Source organism: Lonchura striata, chromosome 11, assembly GCF_046129695.1.
Source record: "Lonchura striata isolate bLonStr1 chromosome 11, bLonStr1.mat, whole genome shotgun sequence".
NCBI lineage: Eukaryota > Metazoa > Chordata > Aves > Passeriformes > Estrildidae > Lonchura > Lonchura striata.
In genome coordinates, this window is record NC_134613.1 from 21,850,281 (window position 1) to 21,877,390 (window position 27,110).

A 27,110-nucleotide genomic window follows, 5' to 3' on the forward strand; every position below is an offset into this window, starting at 1 on the left:
TGGCTAAAATATAATATTTTTTCAATAGTTTATTTTGTGATGTCTGGCACCATTCTGGAGCTAAACTTGGCGCCCTGTCTTGCTCTCATACACCCACTGAGAAGGCTGTGGGTGAGCTAGGATAATCCCACTTCCCACCCAAAAACCCATTTTGATGGCTCAGGAAATTATACAAAGAAAATATGTTTTAAAACCAGCTCCCACCTGGTGTTAGGCAACAGAGAGCTAACGCTGGCTTGGTGACAGCTCTGAATGTTGATGGCCAGTCACAATTTGACATATCTTTCAGAGGTGCCTGCTGTGCCAGGTAAAGAAGGAACCTGAAGGATGTTGTCAAATCCCTGACTACTGGCCAGGCCCCTCTGTGCCATCACTGATGCTTGTGGCAGCATTTTCTTTGCCTAATTTGGCTCTTGGCCATGGAGGGAAGGCACAGAAGGTGTTTATACAACATGGGGATTGTCTTGGAGACACCAGAGCCTTTGCCAAACTGAGCTGAGCTGATAGGAAGAAGATGTCATCAGTGTGTTTTTGATAATTATCACTAATAATTATTTGTGTGTAGTTTCTCTTAGGAGCTCCAGTCCTGGCTCAGCCCCTGCTGCTCTTGCAGCCATGTAAAACTGAAGCAAACAGGGGGGTCCTACCCCAAAATCCTGCAGGTCAGAGGAGAGGGAGGGCAAGTGCAGTACTTGGGCAATGCCCTGACCATGGTGGCCAGCACAATGCATCCTCCCTCTTGATGTTCTCTCCCTGCTCACACCAGTCTGCTCACAGACACCCTGTCTGTCGTCCCTTGGCTTTTCTGAGTGTGTTTGGTGCCTCAGCCTCTTGTCAAAACCCAGATTCATCACAGCACAGCTATTAGCTGCTCCCTCCCATGTGAGATGTCTTTCTGCTGACATAGCAATCATTCTCCTGTCAACGTGCCTTGACAGTACCAGGATTTCTCATTTCAAGTCCTGGTGTGTCCCAGGGTGATTCCCAGCTCCTCCATTAACCCCTGGCCCTGCAGGATGGGAGTAGCCTGCCCTGATGGATGCTCTGCTATCCCTTCCACCTCTGGTTAGCAGAAGCTGCCTCCTGTTTTTCCTCTCAGCACTTGCTATACCTATGCAGAAGAGCATTTAACCTGGAGGTAGAGGGTGTCAGACTTTTATTCTCCTTTCCTTCTTATTTTCTGTGCTGAGAACAATGGAGGCAAGGTTTGCAGAGGGAGGTAATGTCTTTTTTTAGACTGACTGAAATAATTAGAAGAAAAACCAGGCAGGCTGTTGGGTACATGAGCCCTCCAGCAGGCCTGAAATAGCTGCAGCAGAAGTCTGCAAAGCTGAATACCAGTGGAGAACAATAGCTCTGAGCATGACTAGTGTTAACCACTTCTGCTAAAGACCACTCCCCAGCTGTTTTCCTTGGGACATCACCCCTCTGCCAAAATCCACTGTCCAGAGACCACCCCATGGCCAGGAGCCACTGCTGTGGCTGAGGGAGCCACGTGGCTACACAGTTCTGAGCCCTGGACATTGCTCCATGGAGCATCCCTTGCCTCTCTCCACCCTGCGCCCTGTCCTGCTCCTGGAGCCTGACCTGACCCCAGCCCCAGTGACACTGTGCCACCCCGGACCCTGCCTCACCCTGGGACCCTGCCTGACCATGAGGAATCTCTGATTTCAGGCACTGTCTTACTCCAGGGTCTGACCTCATGGGACCCTCTCTGATGCCAGGGGACCTTGTGAGACACCAGGGAGCCCCCTGACCTTTGGGACCTTCTGATTTCAGCGACTCTCCTACTACAGGTCTAGCCTGATCCCTGGGGACCTTGCCTGACCCCAGGGGCTGTATCTGACCCCCGGGGACCCTGCCTAATCCTGAGGATCCTATTGGACCCTGAGGTCCCCAACAGACACAGGGGGCCTTCTGATTCCAGAGATCCTCCGATTTCACAGACATTGTCCCACCACGGGAGTTTTGCCGGATCCCTAATGACCCTATCCGACCCCGGGGTATCTCTCCTCCTCCAAACGCCATGTCCCGCTCCGGTTATCCTGTCATCCCTGGCTATTCTGCCCAGCCCAGTGTCCATGTCCCACCCCGTAGCCGCCGTCTGACCGCAGGGACCCCGTTCCGCCCCTGCCCTGGGCTCGGTCCCAGCCCGTCCCGGGGGATCCCACCCCCCGTTGTTGGCGGGGGGCCGGGGCCGGGGCCGGGCCAGGCGGGGGGGCCGGGCCAGGCGGCGGCGGGGCCGGGGCCGGCGGCGGGGGCATCCCCGCCTCCTCGCTGGCAGCGCCGGAGCCGCCGGAAACCCGGTGGTGCTGCTGCCGCCGCCGCTCCGGCTCCCCGAGAAGTTGTTGCCGAGGGAGAGCGGCGGGGCCCGGGCCGGCACCCCCGGCCCGCCCGGCATGACCGTCCGCCCGGAGCCCAGCGGGGCAGCGGGGCGGCGGCCGAGCCCCTGAGCGGGCGGCGAGGAGCCATGGAGCAAGTGAGTCCGGCCGGGAGCGGGACGGGCAGCGGGGGTGACCCCGGGAGCGGGGATCCCCGGGCCGGCCGGGGCAGCCGGACCGCACCGGCCACTTCGGGGTGTTTTCGGGTGTTGGCCGGCGCTGGGACATCCCGGCCCCGCTGCCCCGCGGGACGGCGAAGGAGACGGGCGGGGGGTTCCCCATCGCCGGCAGCCCCCGGAGCGGCTCGGGCAGAGCCTCGGCAGCGCATCCCCGCAGCCCTCGGGATGTTGGACCCGGCCGGGAGGGGCTGCCGGGCTCGGCCAACGCTGGCACGGCCGGGCCGGTTCCACGCGGGCTCGGGCCATCCCGAGTGACTCCCGCTGGGGTGTTGTCCTGCCCTGCTGGAGCCCGGCCTGGCTCGAATCGCCAGCTTGGACATGTCTACGCACCTCCAGCCTTCCTCACTTCTGTTCTGCTCCTCCTTTCTGTTTGGGACGGGTTTAACTCGGAGAAGGGCAGTTCGATGCTTCTTCCGCACACGGTTTTCATGTCCACGGGATCAGACACCCCAATAATCCATCTCTGTGAGGATTGATTAAGATGCCACAAATTTGTTGGCAAGTTAAACAGGTCGCTTTCTCCCTTCGTCTGGCCACGCAATTATTGCTGCTTCCTTTCCTTGGATGAGGTTTTGCTGCTCATGCACAAAGAAAGCTCCCGGTAGGACGGACTGCCGGAGGACTTCAGGCTCTGTCTGGTACATGCGATCCCTGTAGCTGTGGCTTGTTTCTCCCCCCTCACACCCCCTTATTTCAGCTCCCAACATTCTGTGGCAAGAATGAAAGCTCTTTTAAAACAGCAGGGAGACAGTAAAGCAGCCCAAGTTGGTAGTGACTGAGAGTTGTTATTATCTGCTGGCATCCATGAAATTAATCCACAGCAGAGAAACTGCTTCCAGCTGGCAGCCACCGGCCAAAGGGGCTTCACACTTACCCCAGCGCTGGCTGGCCGTCTCACGGGCTTCTCTTCTTTAGTGATACATGACTCCTCCAAGGATTGCTTGTAGAAGGGGTGTCAGAGGCAGTTCCCCAAGTTCCACGTGGATCTGAGCATTTTGTTTCCAGTGGAACAATCTGTTCTGCTCCAGCAGGCTGGGGAGAAGTGGAAGTGCTAACAGCAAGGTTTGGGAGCTAATGCAGAAAGGGAGTAAAAGAGTGGATGTGTGGGGATGCAGGTTGTCTCCTGGGAGTTGTTCATCAGCACCTTGGTAGAAGGGAGTGTGTGATAAGATGCATGATTGAAATGAAGTTGATGTAACTGGCTAAGGCACTTCTCTGCTCTGTGTAACTTTAAAAGCACTGTGATTCAACTCATGGGGGTTTGTTTTGTTGGAAGACATGAAGATTGTGTGGGTTTGTGGGCCCATAAAATACAGGGCAGGGGAGGAGAGAAAAAACTGCTTAGTTGTTAAATAAAAAGCCATCTTGTCTGATTTGGGTTCTCTGCTGAGCTGCAAAATGTGAGACTGAACCAAGCTGAATGAGTGTAACTTGTGTTTCACTTATAATGCCACCATGATATAAAATGCAAAAATGGCTCTTACAAATTGGTTTTGGGAGTGATGCCTTTGGCCTGAGCTGGCATTGGGATAATTTGGTTCTTTCATTTACACTGGTTCACTTGACTGATGTCAGGGGACTTCTTGTAATGGAATTACCACAAGAATTAATCCAGCCCAAGAACATCCCAGAAAGGATATCTGAATATTCTGAATATTTCTTGTAGAATGCTCATATATAGCTGAGTTAACAACAGTAGCTCATGTCTTTGTGTCAAGTTCCCATTTTAATTGTGGAATTGCAGACAGGGGACACAGGATGGACACAATGCCCTGCTGCCGGTGCCCTTCCCTGGCCAACCTCCCATTGCCAATTTGGGGCAGAGCTGGCATAAAAATAATCTGCAAAAATGTCAGGCACCATCTCTGAGACTCTTCTTGCTTTTGCAGGAACAAAGTTTGCAGTTGAATCATCTGGGGTTTTTATGTCCTTAAGCTGCAGGTGAGACATTACCGCACCTGCCTCTGTTGTGGGATGTGCTGGGTACGTGTGAAGGGGAAGCTGCTGACCCAGAGCTCAGCAGCTCAGCATCTCTTTGGGTGCTGGATCTCACCCCTCACATCTGACTTGTAGCAGGGACTGGAGAAGGCAGCTCAGGCTTAGGTGACTCCTGTGCAGTGCAAGGGGCAGAGCCCTCTGCTTTTGGCTGCTGTCACTTGCTGAGACCAGCACTCTCCATCTCATTGCACCTTCCCTCACCTTCCCTCTCCTGGGCTGCTCAGGTGAGGTTTGGAGTCATGGATCCTCTGTGTGGATGCTCCCGGGGGCTGGCACAGCAGGAAGTCCTGCCTGGGATGGGGGGTTCCCCCAGGCATGCCTCCTTTCAGGCAGGGGTTCCAAGCAAGGCTCCTGATCTGGGGAGCTCCAAGGCATGCCTGCAGTGCCAAGGAGGAGAGATGCAGTCCCTGAAAGGCTGGAGAGCCAGACTCCAAACCAGCTCTGCCCCTGCTGTGCCTTGTACAGAGGTGCCAACATGAGCCTCTGTTTTTCAGAGGTAGATGTTAGGTGCTGTGTCTTCACAGAGAGTACTTTTATTTTAAAACCAATGTAGCTTTTGCTCTGCAGAGCAGAGCATGGATAGACATATCTACCATGTGACTTCAGCCTTTTTGCCAGGTGGGGAAAAAAAAGCCCAGCAAAAATTCACCTGCCAAGCAAAAAAAGCCTTAAAGAGTGAAAACATTTTAGCAGTTGTTGGTCTGGACTCACTTGAATAAACTCTTCATACAGCTACATCCATGCACAAGTGCTATGAGGGAGGTTAAAGTCCATGCCCAATTATCTAAAAATGACATCAAAAGGGTTCTCAATCAGGAAACCAGCAGGTCTGCATTTGTGCAGGAATTGATGTTTGCTGAAGTCGCAGATCTCAGCTGAATGCAACTTCCTGGCAACCTAAAAAGTCAAGTTTTAAAAAAACCCACGCTATGTAGTCCCTCCATTTCCCGGAAAACTTTTTGATGCTCAGTCATCCTGTATTGTGGCCATTTCAGATGCAGCTCAGTATAACTGAAATAACTTCTACAAAAGGCATCGAGGTTGTTAGAGGTTTCAGCCCAATTTTCTTTTAGGTGAAACAGTTTATTTGAGTTTCATGTTCCCAGTTTGCACCCAAGCCTACTGGCAAAGCCCAGCCTCTTCCAGATCTTAGTGGAGGTCAGAATAAATGTGGGTGCATGGGGTGTTTAAGCTGTTTTTCTTCTTTTAATGGGTGCGAGCTCCCTCTTTGGAATAAGAGCTTACCCTGATAAAAGCTGCTGTCCAAGGGTGTGTTCAGTGGGAGTTTGGTGCATGAAACCAGATTCGTTAGCAAGGCTCTCCTCCAAATTTTTGAAGCTTGTCCATACACACTTGCTCTGTCCTGGCTGTGGGAGTGTCCAGCTCTGACTGTTCCATGCACTTGGGATTTTCTCATGTTATGAAACAAGATGTCTGAGCTTCAGCTGCTCCAGTTTGTGCAGTGAGGGCCATTTTGGGATGTTTGGGGCTCTCTTGCTTGTCACACACCCTCTTTTTGTGTGCCAGCTCTCTGCAGCAGGATTGCTGCTATTACATTTGGAGACATGGAGAAAACTGAGTCTGGGGGAAGTGGGGTCCCTGGGAGGAGGCTGGAGGATTTGGGCTTGGCTTCTCCTCACAAATCACAAGGTTGGTGAGGTGATTGTGTAAGGGGATTTGGCTCAGCGGGGGATTCTCCTTGCCTTGCTCCAGGAAAAGAGGCTTATTGAGGGGTCCATGGGGTGTGGGGGGCAGCAGGGTGCTCCAAGGGAGGGGTGCAGGGATCCAGCCTTTGCAAAGGCTCTTCCAGTGCGCTGGAGAGGAGGAAAATTTTCATCTTCAACCTTCTGGGAACATTTTAATGTGGATGTGGTGAAGTCCTGTCCCTCATGCTGTGGATTTGCCCACAGGAGTTGGTTTGGGGATGGTGACCAAGCATAGATGCCTGGAAGAAAAGCTTGCAGAAGTGGCCTTGGACTAAAATATAAGTGTTGCTACTGATTCCAGAAGAATCCATTGTGCTGGGATTCCTCAGAAAGCTGGAGGAGCAAAGAGGAGAGGAGGCTGCTCTTTTTCAAGGTGCACTTGGTGCACGAGTGAGCAAGGAGTACCTTCCCAGAGAGAAGCAGAGCCCCTGGAGGAGCAGAGGAGCAAGGTGGACTTGTTGCCATCCCAGCAGTGTCTCCAGGGATGGCTGGGGTCAGTCCTGTGGGAGCTGGTTGAGTTTTCCTCTGGAAGATGTCAGTCTCCTGTTGTGATGTAGTGGGGCGGGACCACGTTTGGTGGGTACCAAATCTTCTCTGGGCTGGCTTTCTGATGATGGAAACTCCTTATGCCTTCTGTCCTTGCAGGATACAAAGGAGGAAGTCTCAGAGAAACCAAAGTGTGCTCCAACTGCAGAGAAATATGGCTGGATTAAAAAAAGCAGCGGGGGGCTCCTGGGACTGTGGAAGGATCGTTACATCCAGCTACGGAAAACACAGCTCGTGGTCTATGAGGATGAGGTATGGTCACAGCTAATGGCCTTGAATGAGGGGCAGGAGCAGGCCCCTGGGGACACATGCATGTCCCTGTGTTTTTTACTCTTTCCTCCAGCCCATCCCTTCTGAAAGGGCTTCTCCAGTTATCTCCAGGAAGGGTAAACACTGTAAAAGAGACGGCAGCTGCATTTTAAATAGATTACATATTATAAATATTTTAGCCACTGAATATTTTGACAGAGCCATTGCCAAAATAAAAAAATAGGGGGCAGGACATCCTGTGAGAAGGTGAACAGTGTAAAGCTTTGGGTGGAAGCAGGATATGTGCAATGAGGTTTTGGCTTTTGAAGGATAAAAGTGGTTGTAGCAGGCTGATGTCCCACCTGCCACTTGAGAGGATGGCAGGCAACCCTACAGCCATTTGGCACCCCTCAAGCAGCTCAAATTGTTGCCAGCCAGACTCTTCAGGGATTCTTTTAGCCACTGAAGGATGCAGAGTGAGGTTGTGAGTGCTTGCTGTCCTCCTTAAGCATGGACAGTCTGGATTTGGCTCATCTTTTCCCTTTATTTGAGCCAGTTCTGAGTAAAGGACCCCTGGGAGCCTCATCCTGGATTTCCCTAATAAACTTCATGCCTTAAGTTCATGGCCACACTTAGAGCTGTTTCCAGACAAATGAGGAGTAAGAGCCAAGCCAAATCTGTCCTGCATTTTCAGGCAAGAAGAATGAAAAGGGCAGGGCTGGTCCTGCCAGGATGCAAAGGTGGCTTTGTCCTGAGTCAAGCCTTGTTCTTGGGCTGGAAGCAGCTTCTGCAAGAGCAGAGTTTGCCCCAAAAGTTAGAAATGAGAGTGCAGAGCACAAACTACACCAAGAGAGGTTTGAGATGAGGGATGGGTTGGTCTGAGCCCTGTGCTGGCCTGTGTGTGCAGCAGGGTGGGGAACTGTGGTCTGCACAAGCACCACGTGCCTGTGAGGTGTCTGGCCCAAGAGGATCTGGGTCATTTGTGGGCATCAGGACGATATAAAAGCAAAATCATGTAAAACTTCATGTGCAGTGTGTCAAGGGAAGAAGAATGGGGAAATGTTTCAGCAGCTGCATTGCTGCAGTGGTTTCAGGAACAACAGGACCGACAGTTCAGTTCTCTTTTTTAAAAACATACTCTTGCCTAATAAAGAAGATTTGTTATAACAATTTAGGTTAAAGGGTACTACCTCTTCCCTTATGCTGAACACTCCTGCTCTTCCCAAATCCCAAAGCTTTCTGGTGTCATTTGTTCTTAGCTGTGAAATGTCAGGAAGAGTGCAAGAATAATGACAGGAGAAGTCAATGTCAGGTGATGAGCAGTTCAGAAGGCAGGAAAAGCAAGGGGGGGTTCTCTTACCCAGAGGGATGCAGCCTGGTCCTGCAAACTGTTGACTCTCTGTAGATCATTTCCCAGTGCCCTGGACACCTGTTGACTCCAGCTGAAGCTTCAGGAACCCGAAGATTCAAAATCTATAAACATGACGTAGGTTTTTTTTAAAGGGCATGCCCTTAAAAACAAGATACATGAAGGCTCTCATTACCACGAGGGAAAAGGAGGCTTTTAAAGTAAGATTAATTTTCACAGGCATTCAGAAGAAGGAAAAAATCCCAATCATTTAAAGGGTTATTTTATTATCTCAAGAAGGAAAATGGCATTTGTAACAACCAGGCATAATGTTTTCTGGTAGCCTGTGGATTGTGGTAACATCCTGTAATAAATTGCATCTGTAAGCTACAGTAGCTGCAAGGTCCCATTATTGTAAATAAGGGATCATGTTAATATCTATAGGCTATTAAACTGGCTTACAGTGAAGTCAAATGTCTTAGGAGAGGAAATTGCTGCAAAATTATCTGGTAGCACAATAGGATAACATGTGATTGTGCAGACTTACTACAGGGAAACCAAAGGAAATGGCAATTTTCTGCACTCAGGAGGGGTCTTGTTGCAACAGAATTGAGGCAGTTCATGTTTATTACTGTATTTATCTTCCTTTAATGTGAGTCAGGGCAGCGTGGCTGTCTCTATCTTACTAATGGGAAACTAAGTTTTTGAGATGGGAAGGGTTGATGTCTAGGCAGAATCTGTGGTGCAGTGTGCTATGGTGGTTTGCATTTCTGGAGTTCAAGGTGCCATTTTTCCCACTGGAAGTTCTCCACATATCTGCTCTATGTGACCCTGGAGAAGGACACAACATTCCAGACCATCCTCTGACTGAAACATTTACAAATGGGATTGTTCAGTGCTTGCTGAAAAGGAAAGGAGATAAAACCTCAGGCAACAGGAATAAAAGGCATATCTCCATATGTATGCTGAATTAGACTTGGATGGGTTAAATAGGGGGGTCAGCTTCCATGTGGGCAGGCAGGAGGCTGAGCATTTCAGCTGGTCTGAGCCCATCAGATTTCCAGGAACTGAGCAGTGCCTTGGACTCAGTGTGCTTTTCTCAGTCCCTCCCGTGTCCACCCCTTCACAAAGGGCTGCTAATGTTGCCTTTAGCAGTTGTTTCCTATGCAGGCCACCTCGTTGATGCAGTTGCATGAGCTTGGCTGCACTTGTAGCTGAGGTTTAGGTGCAAAACAAGAGCAGAGGGGACGGCCAACACGAGATAGAGACAAATACATTGTACAGTGTTGCTGGAAAGTATAGTCTGAGCAGCACACAAATACCATATATCATTATCAGTAGCAATCTCCAGGAATGTGCTCCTGACCTGCCCTGGGAATGTGTTCCCCAAGTTCCCTGCTAGTCAGGCTTTGGGTTTGGTTAAAAGCAGAGCCACCTCCTGAAGGAAATGGCAAATGCCTATTGTGTTACCTGGAGCAGATGGGGTGAATGAAAGTCATCCCACACGGCTTCGGGTTTCTTTCAGTGGATGGAGAGTGAAGGGGGATGGATTTCTTCTCTGCTGTGCCTGCATTTACAGCACCCTGCATCTGTACCCTCACCTAAATGAAGATGCAATTAAGCAAGATGTTTGTATATTCCATACCCAGATGTCAGGAAAGGAGGCACTGATGCAAGTACAGGGTGCTCAGGTCCCAAGAAACTGCTGTGCAGGTCTACATAGAACTAAGTGGGTTATTTTGTAGTGAGGTTTCTTGTCTTCTTGTCTCTGCATATTCTTGCAAGAATAAAAAAACCTACAGAGTTGTTTTTTTTTTCTGCCTGAAGACCAGGCAATTCTATATAGGGTGGCTAGACAGATCAATGTTATCACTTTATGGATTAGAAAGCATCAGTCTTGAGTTTGGACTTTTTTTACCCCCTAAACAGTGCAGCTAGTGCTTAGACTTGTTTTCTTCTTGTTTTAGGTTTTCTTTGTAAGTGTTTTATTTGACAGGGAAAAATCCTACTAGATTCTAGAGACCAGAGGATCCACTTGGTGTTCAACAAATGGACACTTAACATCTACATTTTGCCCCTGATAAAGTGATAGCAAGGTATACCCAAAACTGATTTGTTAAAACACTTTGAGAGCCTTAAATAGAGAAATAAATTATTATTTCAGGTCTAGACATTTTACACTGAATGGAGGGTCTCAGCCCCTGAGTGTGTGTCAGTGAGGAGGTTTTTGCTGGGAATTACACCTTCATATAAATAAAAATTACAGGGAATCTTTTTCCCCCACCTTTTTATAAACTTTTCATTAAGGAAATTGTTTACCAAATGTGATTCTTCGGTTAAGCATATGCATTAATATGTCCAGGTGTTCAGTAACTTTCTTCTTAAGGGCCAAGCCAATAGACACAGATATGTTTGTCACAGGATGTTCTCCATGAAGAGTTAATGGAATAGTTTTTCTGCATTAAATCATGAATGTAAGGGTTCTGTACCAGGATTGGGCTTATCCAGAACATGTGTCAGGGCAGGACTCTGGAAGTGACCTTGTTTCTGCATGGTGCTGAGTGTCCTCCAGGTCCCAGGAAGCTGAAGGGACCTGGGGACCTGCATCAGGGTTGTATCTTTTTTCTCTATCTTAGTGTTGCAGGACAGACATAAAGGATCTCTTTGTGACCCAGGTAGGCTCACAGAGTGGGGATGGCTGCTTGCCAAGGTTAAAACATAGACAAAAGCCCCATTCTGGTGCTCCCTGAACTCAGATGCTTTTCCTTTGCCTCATACATGGAGTTTTTATAGTTCTCTGGCTGCTTTCTTGCCTGCTTTCCCTGAAGAGGATAACTCACTTGAAAAGTTCAGGTCCTTGAGATGAAGGAGCCATAGCTTCAACAGTCAAGGTGTTTCTGGGAGACAGTGTCCTGCATGTCCACATCCTCTCTGCCCTTGTTCCCTGGCCAGGTCACAGTCCCCAAAGCCTCTTCAGGGAAAAGACAGGCAGCTTGAAGGCAAGAGGCAATCTCACAGCAAAACCACAACTCTCCACCCTGCCAAGTCCCCTTGTTCCCCAGCTTGGTGTTCCACAGCCCTTAGGAAGTGGAGCACAGCTTGCACGGTGCAGAGTTCCAAGAGGCAGGACGGGTGGCATGGACAAAGAGGGTGACAGGGGCTCTGCTGGGGACAGAAGTGCTCTTGAGAGCAGGGAGGGTTGGCAGGAGGCTTGGGGCTGATCTCTGCTCAGAGTGCTGCCGGAGCTCTCTGCATCCTGAGCCCAGGGAAGGAGCTGGGAGCTGCACCGGCCGTGCGGCAGGGCTGTAACGTGGGCGGTCTTCCTCCGAAGGCCAGGATGAGATCACCCATCCCCGAGGCATGTATTCCTGACCTCACCCTTCTCTGTCATTTGTTGGCCGCGGAGGGGTTATTATTTCCATCCCTGTCCTTTTGCAGTGACATTGCGATACCAGGATTGCAGCAGGAGCCTTCAAAGGGCCCAGTAGCGTCAGCAGGATTTTATCGGCTGGGTTTTAGGTTTGGGCAGGATTAATCTCCTTCTCCTAGTATGCGTTTTCCCAGTTCACATTCACCTACTCAGTGTTAAATGAAATAAACAGTAATGTCATTAAAATAATAAACCTAAATTAGATCCAGACGTCCCTCGGTGGCTCAGGACTTGCTTTGTGTATTGGCATCAGCTCTCCAGGACCCCATCCCCAGATAGGAGGGTTAAAAAAACTGAAATGCAGGCTGAGTTCTGCACAGCGACTTAAATGTCAAGTGGTAAAGGGAGGAAATTCCCCGCAGCCCACTTCCCTCTGAACTCTCCATTCCCTGCCTCCAGCCACGCAGCAGCTTCCTGGCTATGACATGTTTCCTCATCCCACACCTCCTTCTCCGCTACAGGAATTGCTAAATACAAACTCATACGGGCACAAGGAGCTGCCTTGGGAGCAGATCCTGAGCTGGGGGTGGTTATGGCCAAGGATTTTAATTCAGGATGGTACTGAGAGGTTCATGAGCCATGCTGACTGTAGCACTTCACTGGCAAGAACTGCTCTGAGATTCTCACTGCTCATTTGTGCTTAGCAAAAAGGAGCTTTGGTCTCTGCTGGGATACTGAGACATGAATATTATCTGCACAGTGTTACGCTGCAATTCCTATTAGGGATGGTGCTCTGCAGCTGAACTGAGCCACGCACCACGTGTGGAATTTTAGTTATGTTACTGGGAGAAATGAGCCAAGATCGCGGCCGGCAGTCATCAGTGGAGATACTCCAGAGATAAATATTCCCCACTGAGATGCTGGCCCAGACAGTTTTGCTGGCTGTATGGGGCTGTATTTCCAATCCTAAGCGTTTTGACAGCTCAGAGTGTGGCTGCAAGAGGGCTGTGTCCATCACACATGGCTCCTGCTGACCTTTGTGATGTGAGGACCAGTCTGCCCCAGCTCAGTGTTGCAACAGGGCTCCCCTCTTATCCCTGCTCTGGCTCAGGCTTCCTGAGGAGGCTGTTTGGACCATCGTGATGCTTGTGTCATCTTCCCTGTGAAGAAGCAGAATCACATCTCCTCCTTTCATTGTGGGATGGAGGTAGTGTCAATTCTGGCTGCAGATCCCTGGATGAGGCCAACAGCAATGACAGAAGCTGACGTTACTGTCCCCAGCCTGTTATTTGCTCAGCCACTGTGGACCACTGGGCCTCTAGCTTAAAGACCAGGGTGTTTTCTTAATGAGATGCCAGCCTGCTTTATGGGGCTTTCTGGCTGCATGCAGGTTATTTTTAAGGCAGAAGAACTTTTAGACAGTTGCAAAAGGAAGAAATGCAGAATTTGATGATCTATGATTTATTTCAATGCCTCCTCTTCATAATAATGTTTCCTTCCCTCTCTGCAGGATGAACAGAAGTGCATAGAAACAGTGGAACTGGAGAGTTATGACAAGTGCCAGGAGCTGCGTGCACTACTAAAAAGGAAAAATCGTTTCATTTTAATCCGCTCCCCGGGTAAGAAGGTAGGATTGCCTTTCTCATCACCCTCGAGTTTGCTAACTCCAAAGTGAGTTCCAGCCAGCTGTGCCCAGAGCAGATGAAAAGCTCTGAGACTGAGCTCCTTGGCAGCTGGGAGAAATGGCCTGTAGCTGTGACGGGTGTACATTGTGTAAGAAGGAAAGCCACTGTCATGTAGATTTCTTTCTTGTTGTGTGGGAAAGGGTCTTCCTGTGGCTCGACCTTTTCCTCTTGTTTTTTTTTTTTTTCCTGCTTTAGCATTTTCTTTCTTCCAGTACACCCTAAGAAGTGGTACTTGTTAGATCATTCCCTATGGTTCCTCCTTGTCCTCTGAGCACATGTGGATGCTGCAGTTTTGCCCAAGTCCAGTGAAATCAATAATTCCAATCCATGTACTGAGACAGTTCCTGGAGTTAGAACCATTGATCTGAGAAACTCCAGTGCAAATTTACTTGCAGCCAAACACTTCCCAGGAGAAAAGATTTATTTTGCAGAATACATGAAACCCTACATATGCAACTTCCTGCACAGCATCTGGTTAGATCCAAAAGTTAAAAACCAGACTGGCATTGCAAAGAGACTATACATTCATCTGAGCACTGGGTGTATGCAAAGACATCCTGCTTTACTTCCTATCTGTATTCATCATCATGACACATCTTTCGATGTTCTCCTTAGCTCCTTGCATGCTATCCATTTCAGCATCTTTATGGGCTAGAATTCTTCATGGTTACTTTGGGGTATCGCACTTTGCCTTCTAATTTCAATGTGATTTTTTTGGCCTTAGAGTTCTTACTAAATCTCCCCGTGCAAATCTGAGAAATTTTGAGGGACAAAACACATTCATTTCCATAAGAACGTGAACAGGCACAAGTACCAACTTGCTGCATTCCCCTATCTCCATTTTGTTTAAATAAATGGAGATTGTTTGGTCCTTGTTGTCACTGTTGCTTATTCTTTCACTCCAGTCACTTAGTGTTTATTCATGTAATAAGACCCCAGCTGAGTTCAGAGCACCATTGTGCTAAACTTCATTCAAAACAACAAAACAAGGACTTTCCTGCCCCAGAACCCTGGGCTAGTGAGCTCCAGCAGAGCGCTGGAGCCCAGAACACATTAGGAAGGAATTCTTTCCTGCAAGGGTGGTGAGGCCCTGGCACAGGATGCTCTGAGCAGCTGTGGCTGTCCCATCCCTGGAAGAGTCCAAGACCACGTTGGACAGGGCTTGGAGCAACCTGGAATAGTGGAAGGTGTCCATGTCCATGGCAGGAGGGCTGGAACCAGATGTTTTTTCTCTTCCAACCCAAATGATTCTAGGATTCTATGATTCTAAGTGTACACCTATTCCCAGGGAGGCCAATAATACCCTGTGTGCTCAGAGATGGGCAGCTGGTAGGAACAGGTATTATCTACCAGAATTTTACTGAGAGAATTGTGTAATAGCTGCATATATCTCTGCACTGCTCCATGAATCAATGCAGGGTGTGAGATGTGTTCCTAAACCTTTCATTTCTTGCTATGAGAAAAATATGCCCAAACTGTGCCCAAAAGGGTAACTTCATCCTTTTGGCATGCTGGCAAGTTTACAGCTACCCTGTTTTTCATGCCACTGATTCAATGGAGACCTAGATAGAGGCTACTTTTTATAAGGCTCTTTTGGTGAAAGGAAGGGCTTTTACAAATGAAAAGTTCCCTGTTTGTGGCTCCCCTCCCACCCTTCTTTTGGCTGGGAATCTGGTGAGGGTGTTGACACACAACATACTTTGGCAGATGTTAGCACAGGCTTCAATTAGGAGGCCAACGTACACAACTGTCCTTCTTCTGTTTTGAAATCGCAGCTGTGGCGATATATATCAGTTAAACATTTTCCATTTGGGAGGCTTGCTGCCATCCACAGTTTAAAATCACCCTGTGAGCCAGCTTGCCAAGCCCTGCCACATCTTGCTAGGGTTTTTTTATTTTCACTCTCTCTCCTGAACATTATGCTGAAGAATGAGTTTGAGGGACTTAGCAACAAGCTAGGAAAAGCCATTTCTGTTTCAGTGCACAAATCTTGAATACAGCCCGGTTTAGTTGCAGGGGAATCCCAGTTTAAATCTTGGATGGGATATTTTTGAGCAGAGATGAATCAGTCAGTTAAAACTGCTCTGCAACTGAAGTTGCACCTGAATAAATAAGTTGTCCTGCTAAACACTGGTTGTTGATGAATGTACCCAAGATTTTGCTTGGCCTGTTGACAAGGATGACATTTTTGTTAAACTGTGACAATATGAGCATGTCACACGCCTGCACCAGTAAGGAACTGAAAGAAAGCACTGCCCCCTGAGCTTTAATTCTTCAGTGAAGGAAGCTGGCAGTGTGCAAAAGCCCTGTTCTGCTTAGAAATCTCAAATACTTCATTCCATCCACAGCAATTAAGGGAAAACTTTTGGATGCAGAAAGCTGAGCTTCTAAGAAAGGGCAGTAGCCTTGGCCTGGAGACTTTAAAATGTACTACTCACAATGCAGAAAAGCACTGTAAATGATGCTTGGTGTAAACTCTGAAAATTACCAAGACTGGCACAAGTCTGGTGCTCAGTGGATCTGAAAAGCTTCAGCTTCAGGGAAGTATTAATATTGGGAAGAGGGTGGTGGTAAGGAAAGAGTCCACCAGCAAGTCCTGCAGCTCCTCAGGCATCCTTGCACCTGTGGTCATGGATGGAAACTTCCATTGCTTATTTTTCCCTCCATCCATTTTTGAGGTACCTGGAACTGCCTTCATCAGGGGCCCAGCCTGGAAGCAGCAGTAGAATGCAGTGAGGTTTGGGGGGAGTCTGCTCCTGGGGTCTGCCAGTCTGGCTGAGATGCTGCATTGTTCCCAGGGATGATGTAGCTCTTGGTTCAGCTACAGAAAACCACCAGAATCCTCTGACAATTGTCTCATAGAAACATGGAATGGTTTGGTTTGAAAGGGACCTTGAAGATCACCTAGTTCCAACCTCCCTGTCATAGGCAGGGAGTCCCTTGTCTTCTCCTTTCCCCTTCATGTTACATAACCTGACAAAATAATGTAGAAGAAGGCAAGAAATGACCTCCAACCTGGCAGATAGATTCTGCTGCACTCCTGGTAGTTTAAGATGTTACTGACCTAACTCTGCTGCAGCTTCTGCTGGAGGTGACCATCCTGTACCAAAAATCAGCAGAAGGGAACACATCCCCACCAGCAATTCACAGGCAATTCACAGTCCAGTTTAGCCTAGCCCTACCAGGCTTTGCACTAGAACAGAAAAGGACCAAGCATGGGTTTGTGTCACCTACCTCTGCAGCAGATCTGCAGAATTCCTCAGCAAAGAAAAAGTGTTTGTAGCAGTCTTAAACTGCAGCTACAAGCTCTCCAGAGCTTGTCTATTAAATGACTTAGCACAGGTACAACAGACTGACCCCAGGAACACTTCTCATTCCTGGAAAGCAGGCTTGGCATTGCCATCAGCCTGTCAGTGCTGGAGAAGACTGATGTCTCAGGGAGGACAAGGAGCAGTGAGGGAGCTGGTGCCCGCTGCTGTCACAGACAGTGATCCGTGTGGGAGCTCCTGCTGCCTGACGTCTCGGCAGTGATTCAGCAGGAGCTGTGCTGTGCTCTGAGTAACTGTCAGTAAATTGTGTAGCCTGCATTCATGGCTTACAATGGTCACTAGGTTTGGCCATGACAGCTTTTCCTGGCACACCAGCCTGTTGTTTATGGCGTGACTCAGCCTCAGCTGGCTTAGCAAGGAGTGCAAATGTGTTACCCTGCCTGCTGTCCTCTCATATTGTCACTGACTCTTTGCCTTAAATTCCTGCTGGAGAGCAGACCCTGCTTAATGTTTTGTGGGTAATATCCATCCTTAGATGCATCTGCTGGCATCTGTAAATATTCAAATGAGTAAAGATACAGACAAAAGAAATTAATTTGTTCCTTGTTTGCTGAGAGCCTGGGAGTCCCAGTGACATGCAGGACTGAGACTAGCTTCTTTCTGTCTCTCCTCTTCAGCTTCCTTCTTTACAGAGAGCTCCCATCCCATTTGGGTGAGCTTTCTCTCCCCAGTGCTTTGGCCGAGGACAGGAGCCGAGGATGGATGCAGACAGACCAGGGACTGAAAGGCAGCAAAGAGGCTGTGGCTGGCAGCAGCCTGAGCATGAGCCTCTGAGTCCCAGCAGCCTGACTCTGCCTTGGTGTCTGTAGGTGTCTTATAAAAAGGAGAGAAAAAATTTCTAGGATACCTGGGCACTGGGAGGAACCTGCACCTCTGTGTCACAGCCCCAGGAAGCTGTGCAATCAGGGAGCAGAGCTGCAGCAACACGAGGCTGGCAGTGCCCACACTGCCCTGTGGGTCCCACTGTGCTGCTCATCCTCCCTCACCCAGCTCCCTTCTGCTGCCACCATGAGTCCCTTTCTCTCGCCATCCACTGGATCTGCACTGATGGCAAAGAGTTGCATGCCAGAGGGACATCTCAGCTTCTCATTAACGAGGAACCACCCCCCTGAGGTTCTCTCTGCTCTGCCACAGAGTTGCTGACACCAGTGCTTAGTCACAATCTGGGAGGCTTTATTTGGAATGAGGCACAGAAAGTGGCATTAGAAGAGGAAGCTTGAAGGGAGGCAGGAATCCTTCCCCTGAACAACGTGTATGGAGATTTCTAAACCCTGGTGCGGGCTGCCAGGTCTTTGCCAGGCAGTGCAGCAGCTCAGCTGCTCACAAGTAGAGCTTTCTCATAAGCTTTTATAATCACAAAGCTTTGGGGCAAAATCATTTCCAAACAAAAAAAGTTTTTAAGCACACACAAAACCAGGCCAGCTCGGACTAAAACAAAATCTGGCCGTCGCTCTGTTTTGGAGCCTTGCCTTCACTTACATTCCCTGGTTAGAGTGGCTCTTCTGCTTCCCAGACAAAGGGCTCTTTTTCCAGAGGGCTGTGGGTCAGGCCCTAACCTCTCTGAGCTCTCAGGAAGGCATGGCAAACTGACCAAATAAAGAATCTTTCCCCAAATTACTCCTTAACTCCCTGCTTGCCATGATGGTTGTGAGTGTCTGGCACTTGGCAGCTGTGATGTAAATCCATGGCATTGGCATGAGAAATAAATACAGAAAGGAAGAACAGTTGGTTTCTAACAGCAAGAGCGGGTGTAAGGAGATCAGGCTTTAGTTCTGCAGAATTTCTGATGGTCCCTTCAGAAGTTGCTGAGACCCAGAACAGTTGCTGCTTTGTTGTGCCATGAACAGGGAGCTGCTAAGAGCACTTGACTGTCAGTCACCGTTAGCTTTGTCCCCATCATTTAATATAGTCCCTGTTTTATATAGACACTCCTGTGATTTTGGAATGTGGGGCCTCATTTAGAAAAACGGTTGAGGCTACAACTGCTCTTGAAGGTAATGGGAAAGTGCAGAGTACCTATAGGATGTTAAATACCCCCAAAAAACTGCTCCAGGCAAAACCCCCATGAGGCTGTGTTTTGAACAAGCCTCTCTGGAGCTCACTTCTCCACCTGGAATTTCAGTTGCCCTGAAAAGGAATATGTGAAGCTCCCCAGATACTCTAGTAATAAGCAGGAAAGAAAAAAGACTGTCAGGGGAATCAGTAATTCTGTTTTCAGGGCAGGGCTGGAGCTGAGTGAAATCAATAAGACATATTGACCCAGGAGGATAAAACACATGATGGAATAACTCAGTAAGAAGTGCCACCCTGTTGTTAGGGACAATGCTAGGAGTAGCACACACAGCAGGCTGACATCCCTGCAGCCCAGAAACAATAGGAGTGTCTAACTTTTAAGTGCTTCATTTTGCAATGTTGCTGGTGTCCTTTGGCACAGGAGTATTCCTGTGTACCTGTGCAGTGTGGATTAGGGCACCACATGGAGCTGTGTGGGTCCCAGCTGGTCTGCCATGGAGCCTCTTGTAAGGTGAGGATGATATTTCTCTCACCTGGAGTGTACTCTGGGGCAAAGCTACATAATACTGGTGAGGTGATCAGAGAAAACAGCAGTGAATTAAATAACACCCTGCCTATTGTCACTGCTGTGGGCAAGAAGAGATTGGAAACACTGAGCAAAGCCATGGGGCTGTCCTGGAGGAAGGGAAGAGCTGACTGGCTGGAAGACAGGCGATACAATCACCCATCCTCCCTCCTTATTTGGGACCCATACTTCTTGCCAGTTCCCTCTCATATGGCCAGCTCTTCCCTTCTTCTTGGGGCAGCTCTTCAGATCCCAGAGAGTGCCTGTCTGCAGTGTTCACTGCTGGATTTCATTTGCAAACAGAAAAAGATATGGTGAATTTTTGCACTTACATTGCTCTAAAGCTTCGTCTGTGCCCAGCTGGATCAGGGTTAGAGCAGCCAATGTCAGTGCCCCACATACCAGTATCAGTTCTGTTCTGCAGAGCCACAGGAACAGGGAAGCAGGCAGAGCCCACTGCATGCAGCCTTCCCATTCCTGGTATTCTGGAGGAAGTGGGAGATAAACTGTTTTACTTCATCTGAACCAGCCAGTATGACTTGGACTTCCAGTCTGACTCTCTGCAGTGTGTGCATTTGCTGTACTCCACTGATGCTCCAAGAGCTATTCCAAGTATTTTGCAGAAGGGAGAAACTTACGTTTTTACTACTTTAGTAGTTACCAAAATAAAACTACAACAAAAAGCTGTCCAGCATAACAAAATCCTGTTCATGGGAGCTATGCCAAAGCACAAAGGAATCTGTAGTTTAAACACAAGCTAGAAGTGCATGTTATATAGAAACTGAAGTGATCCAGAGGTACCTCTGGTCCTGAAAAGGAATGCTCAGCCAAAAATTCTCTCTCTGCTCTTGCAGGTTCATGATATCAAATTTCAAGCTCCAACTTTGGAAGAAAAGGAATCGTGGATAAAAGCTCTTAATGAAGGGATCAATAGAGGCAAAAACAAAGTATTTGATGAGGTAAGAGAAACAGTTTTCAAACTCCTGTGTTTCTGTATCTGTTCTTATTCATGGCTCCTTTAGCTAAAAACAGAACTTGCCTGAACTCCTGTTCTCCCCATCCTTCCTGCACGCCAGCCATGGTCCAAGGAAAGAGAAAGGTGGTGTGCAAGATAGGGCAGGTTCCTTCCCTTCAGAGCTTGGGATCAGAGGATTTCTGGGAGTCTGCCTCTCCCAATGGAAGCAGCTGGTGCAGAGAAGCAGCAGCAGCACTGAGTTGTGCAGAGCTGGGATGCAGCCTGGAGAGACTCATCTTCCCCACACTGCCATGGTCCACAGCACCAAGCAGCTTGGAAATGGAGGTACTTGGTTAGGATATAGCCCAGTCTTCAGGACTGGAAAAGTCTGAAGTGACTCAGTCCACCAGCTATTCTGCCTGCAATCTGGAGAGAAGTGTGGTGGAAAGTTACTCCATGGCCCTGGCCAAACCTGTCTGCCTCTCAGCTGGCCCCAGCACACCTGCACTTTCAAATTCTCCTCCCATCCTGCTGTACAGAGGGGAGGATGAAAATTGCACAATCTAGATTCTGTTTAACCTTGCCCTGCTCCCTCTTAGTTTGTAAATCAGCCCTGAGCTAAACCAAAGGAGCAGCATCTCTTCTGCAGGTTTTTCATAACTGAAAGGAAATTAACGAAACCACCATGGGAATGACTCAAGAACAAACGAGCAGGGTAAGGAGGGACAAGGAAATCAGCAAAGCTGTTTAGCAAAGGAAACCAAAGCACTGAGTAAAAGTTTTGAGAAAAGGGCTAACTTGTGTAGATACAGTGCTAGAGGTCTAAATTCTTACAAGTTAGACTTTGCTTTTATTCAGCAGAGGGCAAAAGCATATAGGTACAGTAGGCAGTGAACTCTGCACACCCTTCAGCAGCACAGCAAGATGGGATCTTGGATCACCTCCCTGCCCTGTGATGTGGGGTTATCCTCCTTACAGAGGGATCCAGTCTCTAATTCTCAGTCATTCCAATAAGGATCAAACATCAGATTTAAAGTTTTTCCACACTGGCCAGGCATGGGCTAATGGGTCAAGACCTCAGGTGGCTTGGATTATCTGTTCTCCGCTGAAGGAGCTGTAAAACCACTCTGCCATACCAGCCATTTTTCTCTTTAAATCCCTTTTTCACCCTCACCAGCTTCCCTATTGTACAAAGCTATATCTGTTGTACCAAGGACACACAGATGTTTCAGTGTCCCTGGTCACTGGTGCTGCCCCTCCATGGGGAGCAGACTCCAGCCCTTGGCCATCACAGTGTGGGTGGATGGTCATAGAGCCAGCACAGAGAAACATCCGTCAGGGCACTGGAACCTCCCTCCTTAGGAGTGTGAGGCAGTGGATTTCTCAATCTGATTCCAGGAAATAAATTTGTTAATTCAGCTGGAGCTGCAATTAATCCAGGTCACTGCTCACACCTTCTCTTCAGTGTCCTGCAGTCATTAGAGCTGTGGAAAGGAAGGGCTGTAACAAAGTGCTGCTGATATAGTTCACAGTCAGGTCACAGTTATTAATGAGCTTTCACCTCTAAGATGGAAACAGCAGTTTTGGTGCTGTGTTCTGCCAGATGCAGGAGCTGGTCCAAGCACAGGCTGCAGTGAGGACAAAGCTCCTTGTGTCCTTTTTTCCCTGCCTCTTAGGTGGAGATAAGTTTAGCCATTGCAAACCTTTGAGACCTTAAGTATCCATCACATACATGCAGGGCTTTGCAGGCAGGCTGTAATTGAGCTCTGAGGTAAAGACTAGAGGTGAAATGCTTCAGCATTTCATGTGTGACAGTGACAACACTATGGACGTATCTTGAGAAATTAATGACCCTCTTCTTTGTTTTCCTCCTCTTCCCCCATTAAAGGTGAAAGTGGATGAGAGCCTTTCCTTGGACCATGTGACTCGGGACAGGGTGAAGGTGTCCCATGGACGTCGGCCACCCACGAGAAGTCACCTAAAGGAGGTAAGTGCACCCTGATGGAGTGGGCCATCCCACCAGCTGGGATCCCCGAGAGCTGCTCCTTCCACTCAGGTACCAAACCCCAGGGGAAAGCTGACAAGGGAAACAACTTCCTGCAGGAAAGACTGTGCCAGCACCTCTCTAATGAAGCTCCAGGTTCCCATAGATCTCTATCTGCTGCAGCACCTTACCATATATTTAACTTTTCATAACTCATAAGCTGTTTCACTGTCTGGTCAGAGCCATTAGAGATTGAAGCTCCTATATTTATTTTCAAAGATAATTTTGTAGCCACAGTGGTCTAAGGGTAGAAGAACTGCATGGTCCACAGGGAGAAGCTGTATTTTTATTAAGCTAACCAGAGAAAGCAGACGAGCTTTCAAGCTTACAAGCCCTTCCCTAGGTCTGAAACAGAATACATTATTCCCCCAGGCAGTTTTATAGACTCACTTGTCTACTTTTAACTGATTTTCTGGGTCTGTCACTTTAAAAAAAAAAGAAAAAACCACAAACCTGCATTTCATTTCCAGGGGAGAGTTCTTACTAATGTTTGATTCCTATGATTTATGAAAAAGTTTCTACAGACAGATTGATATTTTAGCAGAGCATTAATCACAAGCAAGGAAGGTTTTTAAATCAAACCTTCTTTCTTCAGACTTCCAAGACTCTGACTTATGTGCCTGCACAACACTCAGATGACCCTTGTGCATAAAATGATACCTTGAGACTTTTTACTTTGCATAGAAATGGAGGGAGAGTGTCTCTCCCAAAGAAATGCATGAGAATGAATCATAGATTCCCATCCTCCAGAAAACCGCAGAAGAAAACATGACAAAAATCACAGCAACAATGAAGTGTGGATTCTGTTGCCTAATATGGGTTCAGTAAGGTGGGGAACCCTTCCCTGAGCATTAAAAACATCTCTCTTCCCTGCTCAGATCACTATTTTCACAAGATACCTCTGAGGTTAATACCTCTAAGACATCTCACCCTCAGCCAAAATCAGGGGAAACTGACTTACAAATTTAGCAGCAGGAATGAGGGGATAGAGCCTGCAGAAAGATGTGTATCATGGCTGCTGGCTGCAGATTCATGAAGGAAATGACATTAACATGGATTTTCAGTGTTCAAAGCGGGCCAGGTGTGGATGGGTGAGGGCCAAGCTGCCAGGAGGCAGCTTACCTTCATCTCTGTGCTGGCCTGGAAAGGCAGAGAGCCTTTAACTAAACTCTCTGCACTGCAGGAGCCTGGCCCTGGCTGCAGCTATGCCTTCGTGTGGTTTTGGGTTCCCTCACACAGGAACTGTCACCGCGGTTCTCCCTGTGGGGCACTGAGCTTACACACTGCAATGTCTTTGCTAAGTCCATCCTTTTTAGGAAAACCTCCCTGCTAGTGAGATTTGCACACAGCCTGTGGTCTGAAGGAGGTTTAACCAGCTGAGGCTTGGCCCTGGTCAGGCCAGGATGACCAGGGGTTAGAGGAAGCAAGCAGAAGGTGACAGGATTTCAATCCCTGGCCAAGCAACCTAAAGATCAACTTGGTTTATGACAAGCTCAAAAGCAGAAAAGTGAGCCTTTGTGGGGGCACATTGTAAGTGAAGGGGGTAGAGGGATCCCACTACCACAGGACAGAGAATAAAAAAGCAGAGCTTAACACTAACGCCCACAGGAAAACCAAGAAATTAGGCTGTTGTGTTACAGGCTTTAAGACCGTCTTTTCAAACGAAGTAGTAAAATAAGTTCTGCACTTTTCTTAGGCTCAGGGACTGTTTTGGTTTGGAAGGGACCTTAAAAATCATCTGCAAGGGCAAAGAACTGTTCACTAGACCAGGTGCCCCTTCCAGCTTGGCCTTGAACACTCCAGGGATGGGGAGTCCACAGCTTCTCTGGGTAACCTGTGCCAGGGCCTCACCGCCCTTATAATGAATAATTTCTTCTGAATATCTAATCTAAACCTGTCCTCTTTCAGCCTAAGGCCATTCCCCCATGTCCTATCACTCTATGGTCTTGTGAAAAATCCCTCTCCAGCTCTCTTGGAAGTCCCCTTAGACACTGAAAGGGACTTTAAGGTCTCCCTAAAGCCTTCTCTTCTTCTGGCTGAAAAGCCCCACCTCTTTCAGCTTGAAGCAGCAACCCCTTGCTTGCCATGCTGGTGGCAAGGGTTTTGCATTTTAACATGAAATTAAAGGATGAAACACAGGATCAATGATAGAAATTGAAAACTTTCTCTCTTGTTTTTCAGGCTGCCAAGTGTACATCAGATGGTATCCTGCGACTAGATCTGGATATAGTAGACAATGGACCACCAACCTTTGATTCCACTATCAGTGAAAGTGACAATGAACCACCTCAAAAAGAAACTCCCAAGCCCCCTATGCCACCCACAAAACCGACTGGCATAAAAGAAAACCAGGAGGCAGAGAACAATGTTCCTGACCAGGAACATAAAAAACCTCTGTCTCCTCCACTGCCTCCAGATAAGAAGCTTAAGGAATGCATCACATCAAAGGACAGTGTAAATGCCAAGGAAGAGGACTCTGGAAGTCCAGAGGAGAATGTGGAAGAATCCCAAGCACCAAGTGAAGAGAACAAGGAGAACCTCATTGAGGTCAGCAACAGGGTTATATCAAAAGCTCCAATTCCACTTCCTAAGAGCATGCCAGACAAGCTGAAAGTAGCTTGGGACCAACCAACCATTGAACCCAAAAAGACAGAAGACTTGGAATCATCAGGAGATGATGGCAAAGACAACCTGACTGAGATTGCTGCTGCAAATGTTTCAAAGCCTTCTGTTCCTCCTAAGGTGTTGCCAGAGAAAATGCTTGCCACAGAGAACTCCAGCCATGGTGACCTGGAAGCTGGGGTCTGGGAAGAGCAGGAGTCTGGCAGCTCCAAGCCCCCAGTGAACGGGATCACAGCCAGCGAGGTAGCAGAGTTCACATCCCCGACAGCTGAAACAGAAGAAGGAAATGGGAGGACCGCAGCCGAGAAGGAACAGCAAACTTCAGCAGAAGAGACAGAGACTTCCTTAGCTACAGAAACAGACCAGGAAAGTGTAAAAGCAACTATTGAGAAGAAAGATTCTACAGAAAACACTTCAGGTCTCAAACTTCGCTGTACTTCTCTGGGAGACTTGCTCTCTGATTCCAAAAATAAACAAAGAGCACTTCCAGGCCAAGGTTTCCCAAAGGATCCCCATCAATGCTTAGCTAAAATGGAGGAGAAAGTTGCTAATGAGAGGGAAAAAGCAGAAAAGCTTCTGCAGAAGGTTTTACGTGAAGGTTTGGAACAGGCCCAGGAGGGGAATGGACCCCCAGTGGTGGCAGAAACATTGCTCAATGAGGCAGTAGAACAGCTTCGGCAAGCTTCACAAGTTTTGCAAGAAATTAAAGGTCTTGGAGAACTGAAAAAAGAAGGAACACAGAAACAGAAAGAAAAGCAAAAGGATCTAGTGACTCTTTATAGGAGAAGTGCTCCCTGACACACTCTGTAGAGACTTCTTTTCCAAAATCAAAGCTAAACATTTGCATTTATGATTTGTACCATTGCTAGGCCAGTGTTTAAAGATGGTGTTTTGCTGTGTACACACCATGTTTGTGGGGCAGAATTGAGCTTTCAGTTATAGCATCTTTCTTTCTTCATGTTGTACATACCAGTCTGGTTCTAATCCTCTTAGCACAGCAGAAGGTTACAGGACAGTGAACAGTTTCAAAAATGTGAATGCTTTTTAAGGATTCTGTCCAAAGTCCTTTCAATGGATCAGGCCTTAAAAATTACTGGTAATCAGACCAAGCCAGATTTTTTGAAAGGAGCAGAATGGCTATTCTAGCAAAAGCCCCTGTCTCTCTGTATTTACAGGCAAGCAAATACCAGATTACACTGGCACCTATATGGTTTTCCTAGTTAAATCATTTAAGGATAAATGTAGTCAGTGTTCACTTGCTGGCATGGTTTTCCAGACCACCTGGCCCAGTAACATCTAGGGATGTAAAGATAAACGGTTTAATCTTCTCCAAAGATACTCATAAAACCACATCCACAGTTAAAAAGTGACCTCACACAGAGGCAAACCAAACTGGCCAATTCCTGACTCCAAGTAATGTCCCTGATGTGGAGCAGCTGTATGAAGGCTCTTTGAGGCTGGTTCTGCAGGGCTTTAGGTGTGCTAAGCACTGTGTGAGTGAACACAAGTCTCGAAGCATCATTGCCAGGCAAGTATTGATTGTTCCTTTTTCATTAATAGGGAAATTGAGATTACACTTGGCCTGTGAAAGTGTCTTCTACCAGGACAACACATTGATTATTGAGGACCATATCTCTCTGATAACTCTTAATTCCCTCAGCATTGTTAGGAACAAATAGCCAGGCATTTGGAGAAGTTGTGTCCAGGAGATCCCCAGGAGCTTCCTAGGGAATTGTCATAAAGCAGCTTTGGGGATGTGTGTTCCCTTAGTGTTGTCTTGGGATGTAACTGATGGGAGCAGGCACATCAGGCAGTGGGTCTGGATGAGATCCCCCCCTTCCCACTGAACATGTCTCTACCTGCTGTGTCCTGGCCAGCCTGAGAGCCGTGGTTTGGCCCAGATCTCTCTGATTTACACACATGGAGGGAAAATGCATTTTGCACACAAAACTTTGGGGCTGGTCCCAATGGCTTAAGTATATGAAAATAAAAATGCATTGCTATGGAAGGGTCTGAGGAAAGCATTGCAGAAGGCTCCAGCACAATTCCCAGTCTCCCCTGTCCACCACAGTTCCTGTGGTCTTCAGTCATTACAGCAGTGACAAAATCGTGTCTTTACC

The 27,110-nt window shown here is 48.0% G+C and overlaps 1 protein-coding gene across 1 annotated transcript; it reads left to right on the forward strand.

Moving 5' to 3' along the window:
• Positions 1 to 2,284: 2,284 nt before the first annotated feature.
• On the forward strand, positions 2,285 to 27,110 carry PLEKHO2 (pleckstrin homology domain containing O2). Its single transcript, XM_021552602.2, has 6 exons — positions 2,285 to 2,479; positions 6,910 to 7,062; positions 13,288 to 13,404; positions 20,224 to 20,328; positions 22,213 to 22,311; positions 24,550 to 27,110. The coding sequence occupies exons 1-6, from the start codon at positions 2,471 to 2,473 to the stop codon at positions 25,786 to 25,788; spliced, it is 1,722 nt and encodes a 573-aa protein (XP_021408277.2). The 5' UTR covers positions 2,285 to 2,470; the 3' UTR covers positions 25,789 to 27,110.

What these genes read in the sequence shown, in the direction of transcription:
- PLEKHO2 (XM_021552602.2), top strand. An exon ending in TCGTGGTCTATGAGGATGAG is followed by an intron (nt 7,063 to 13,287) that starts GTATGGTCACAG and finishes CCCTCTCTGCAG; the next exon opens with GATGAACAGAAGTGCATAGA. An exon ending in AAAACAAAGTATTTGATGAG is followed by an intron (nt 20,329 to 22,212) that starts GTAAGAGAAACA and finishes CCCCCATTAAAG; the next exon opens with GTGAAAGTGGATGAGAGCCT.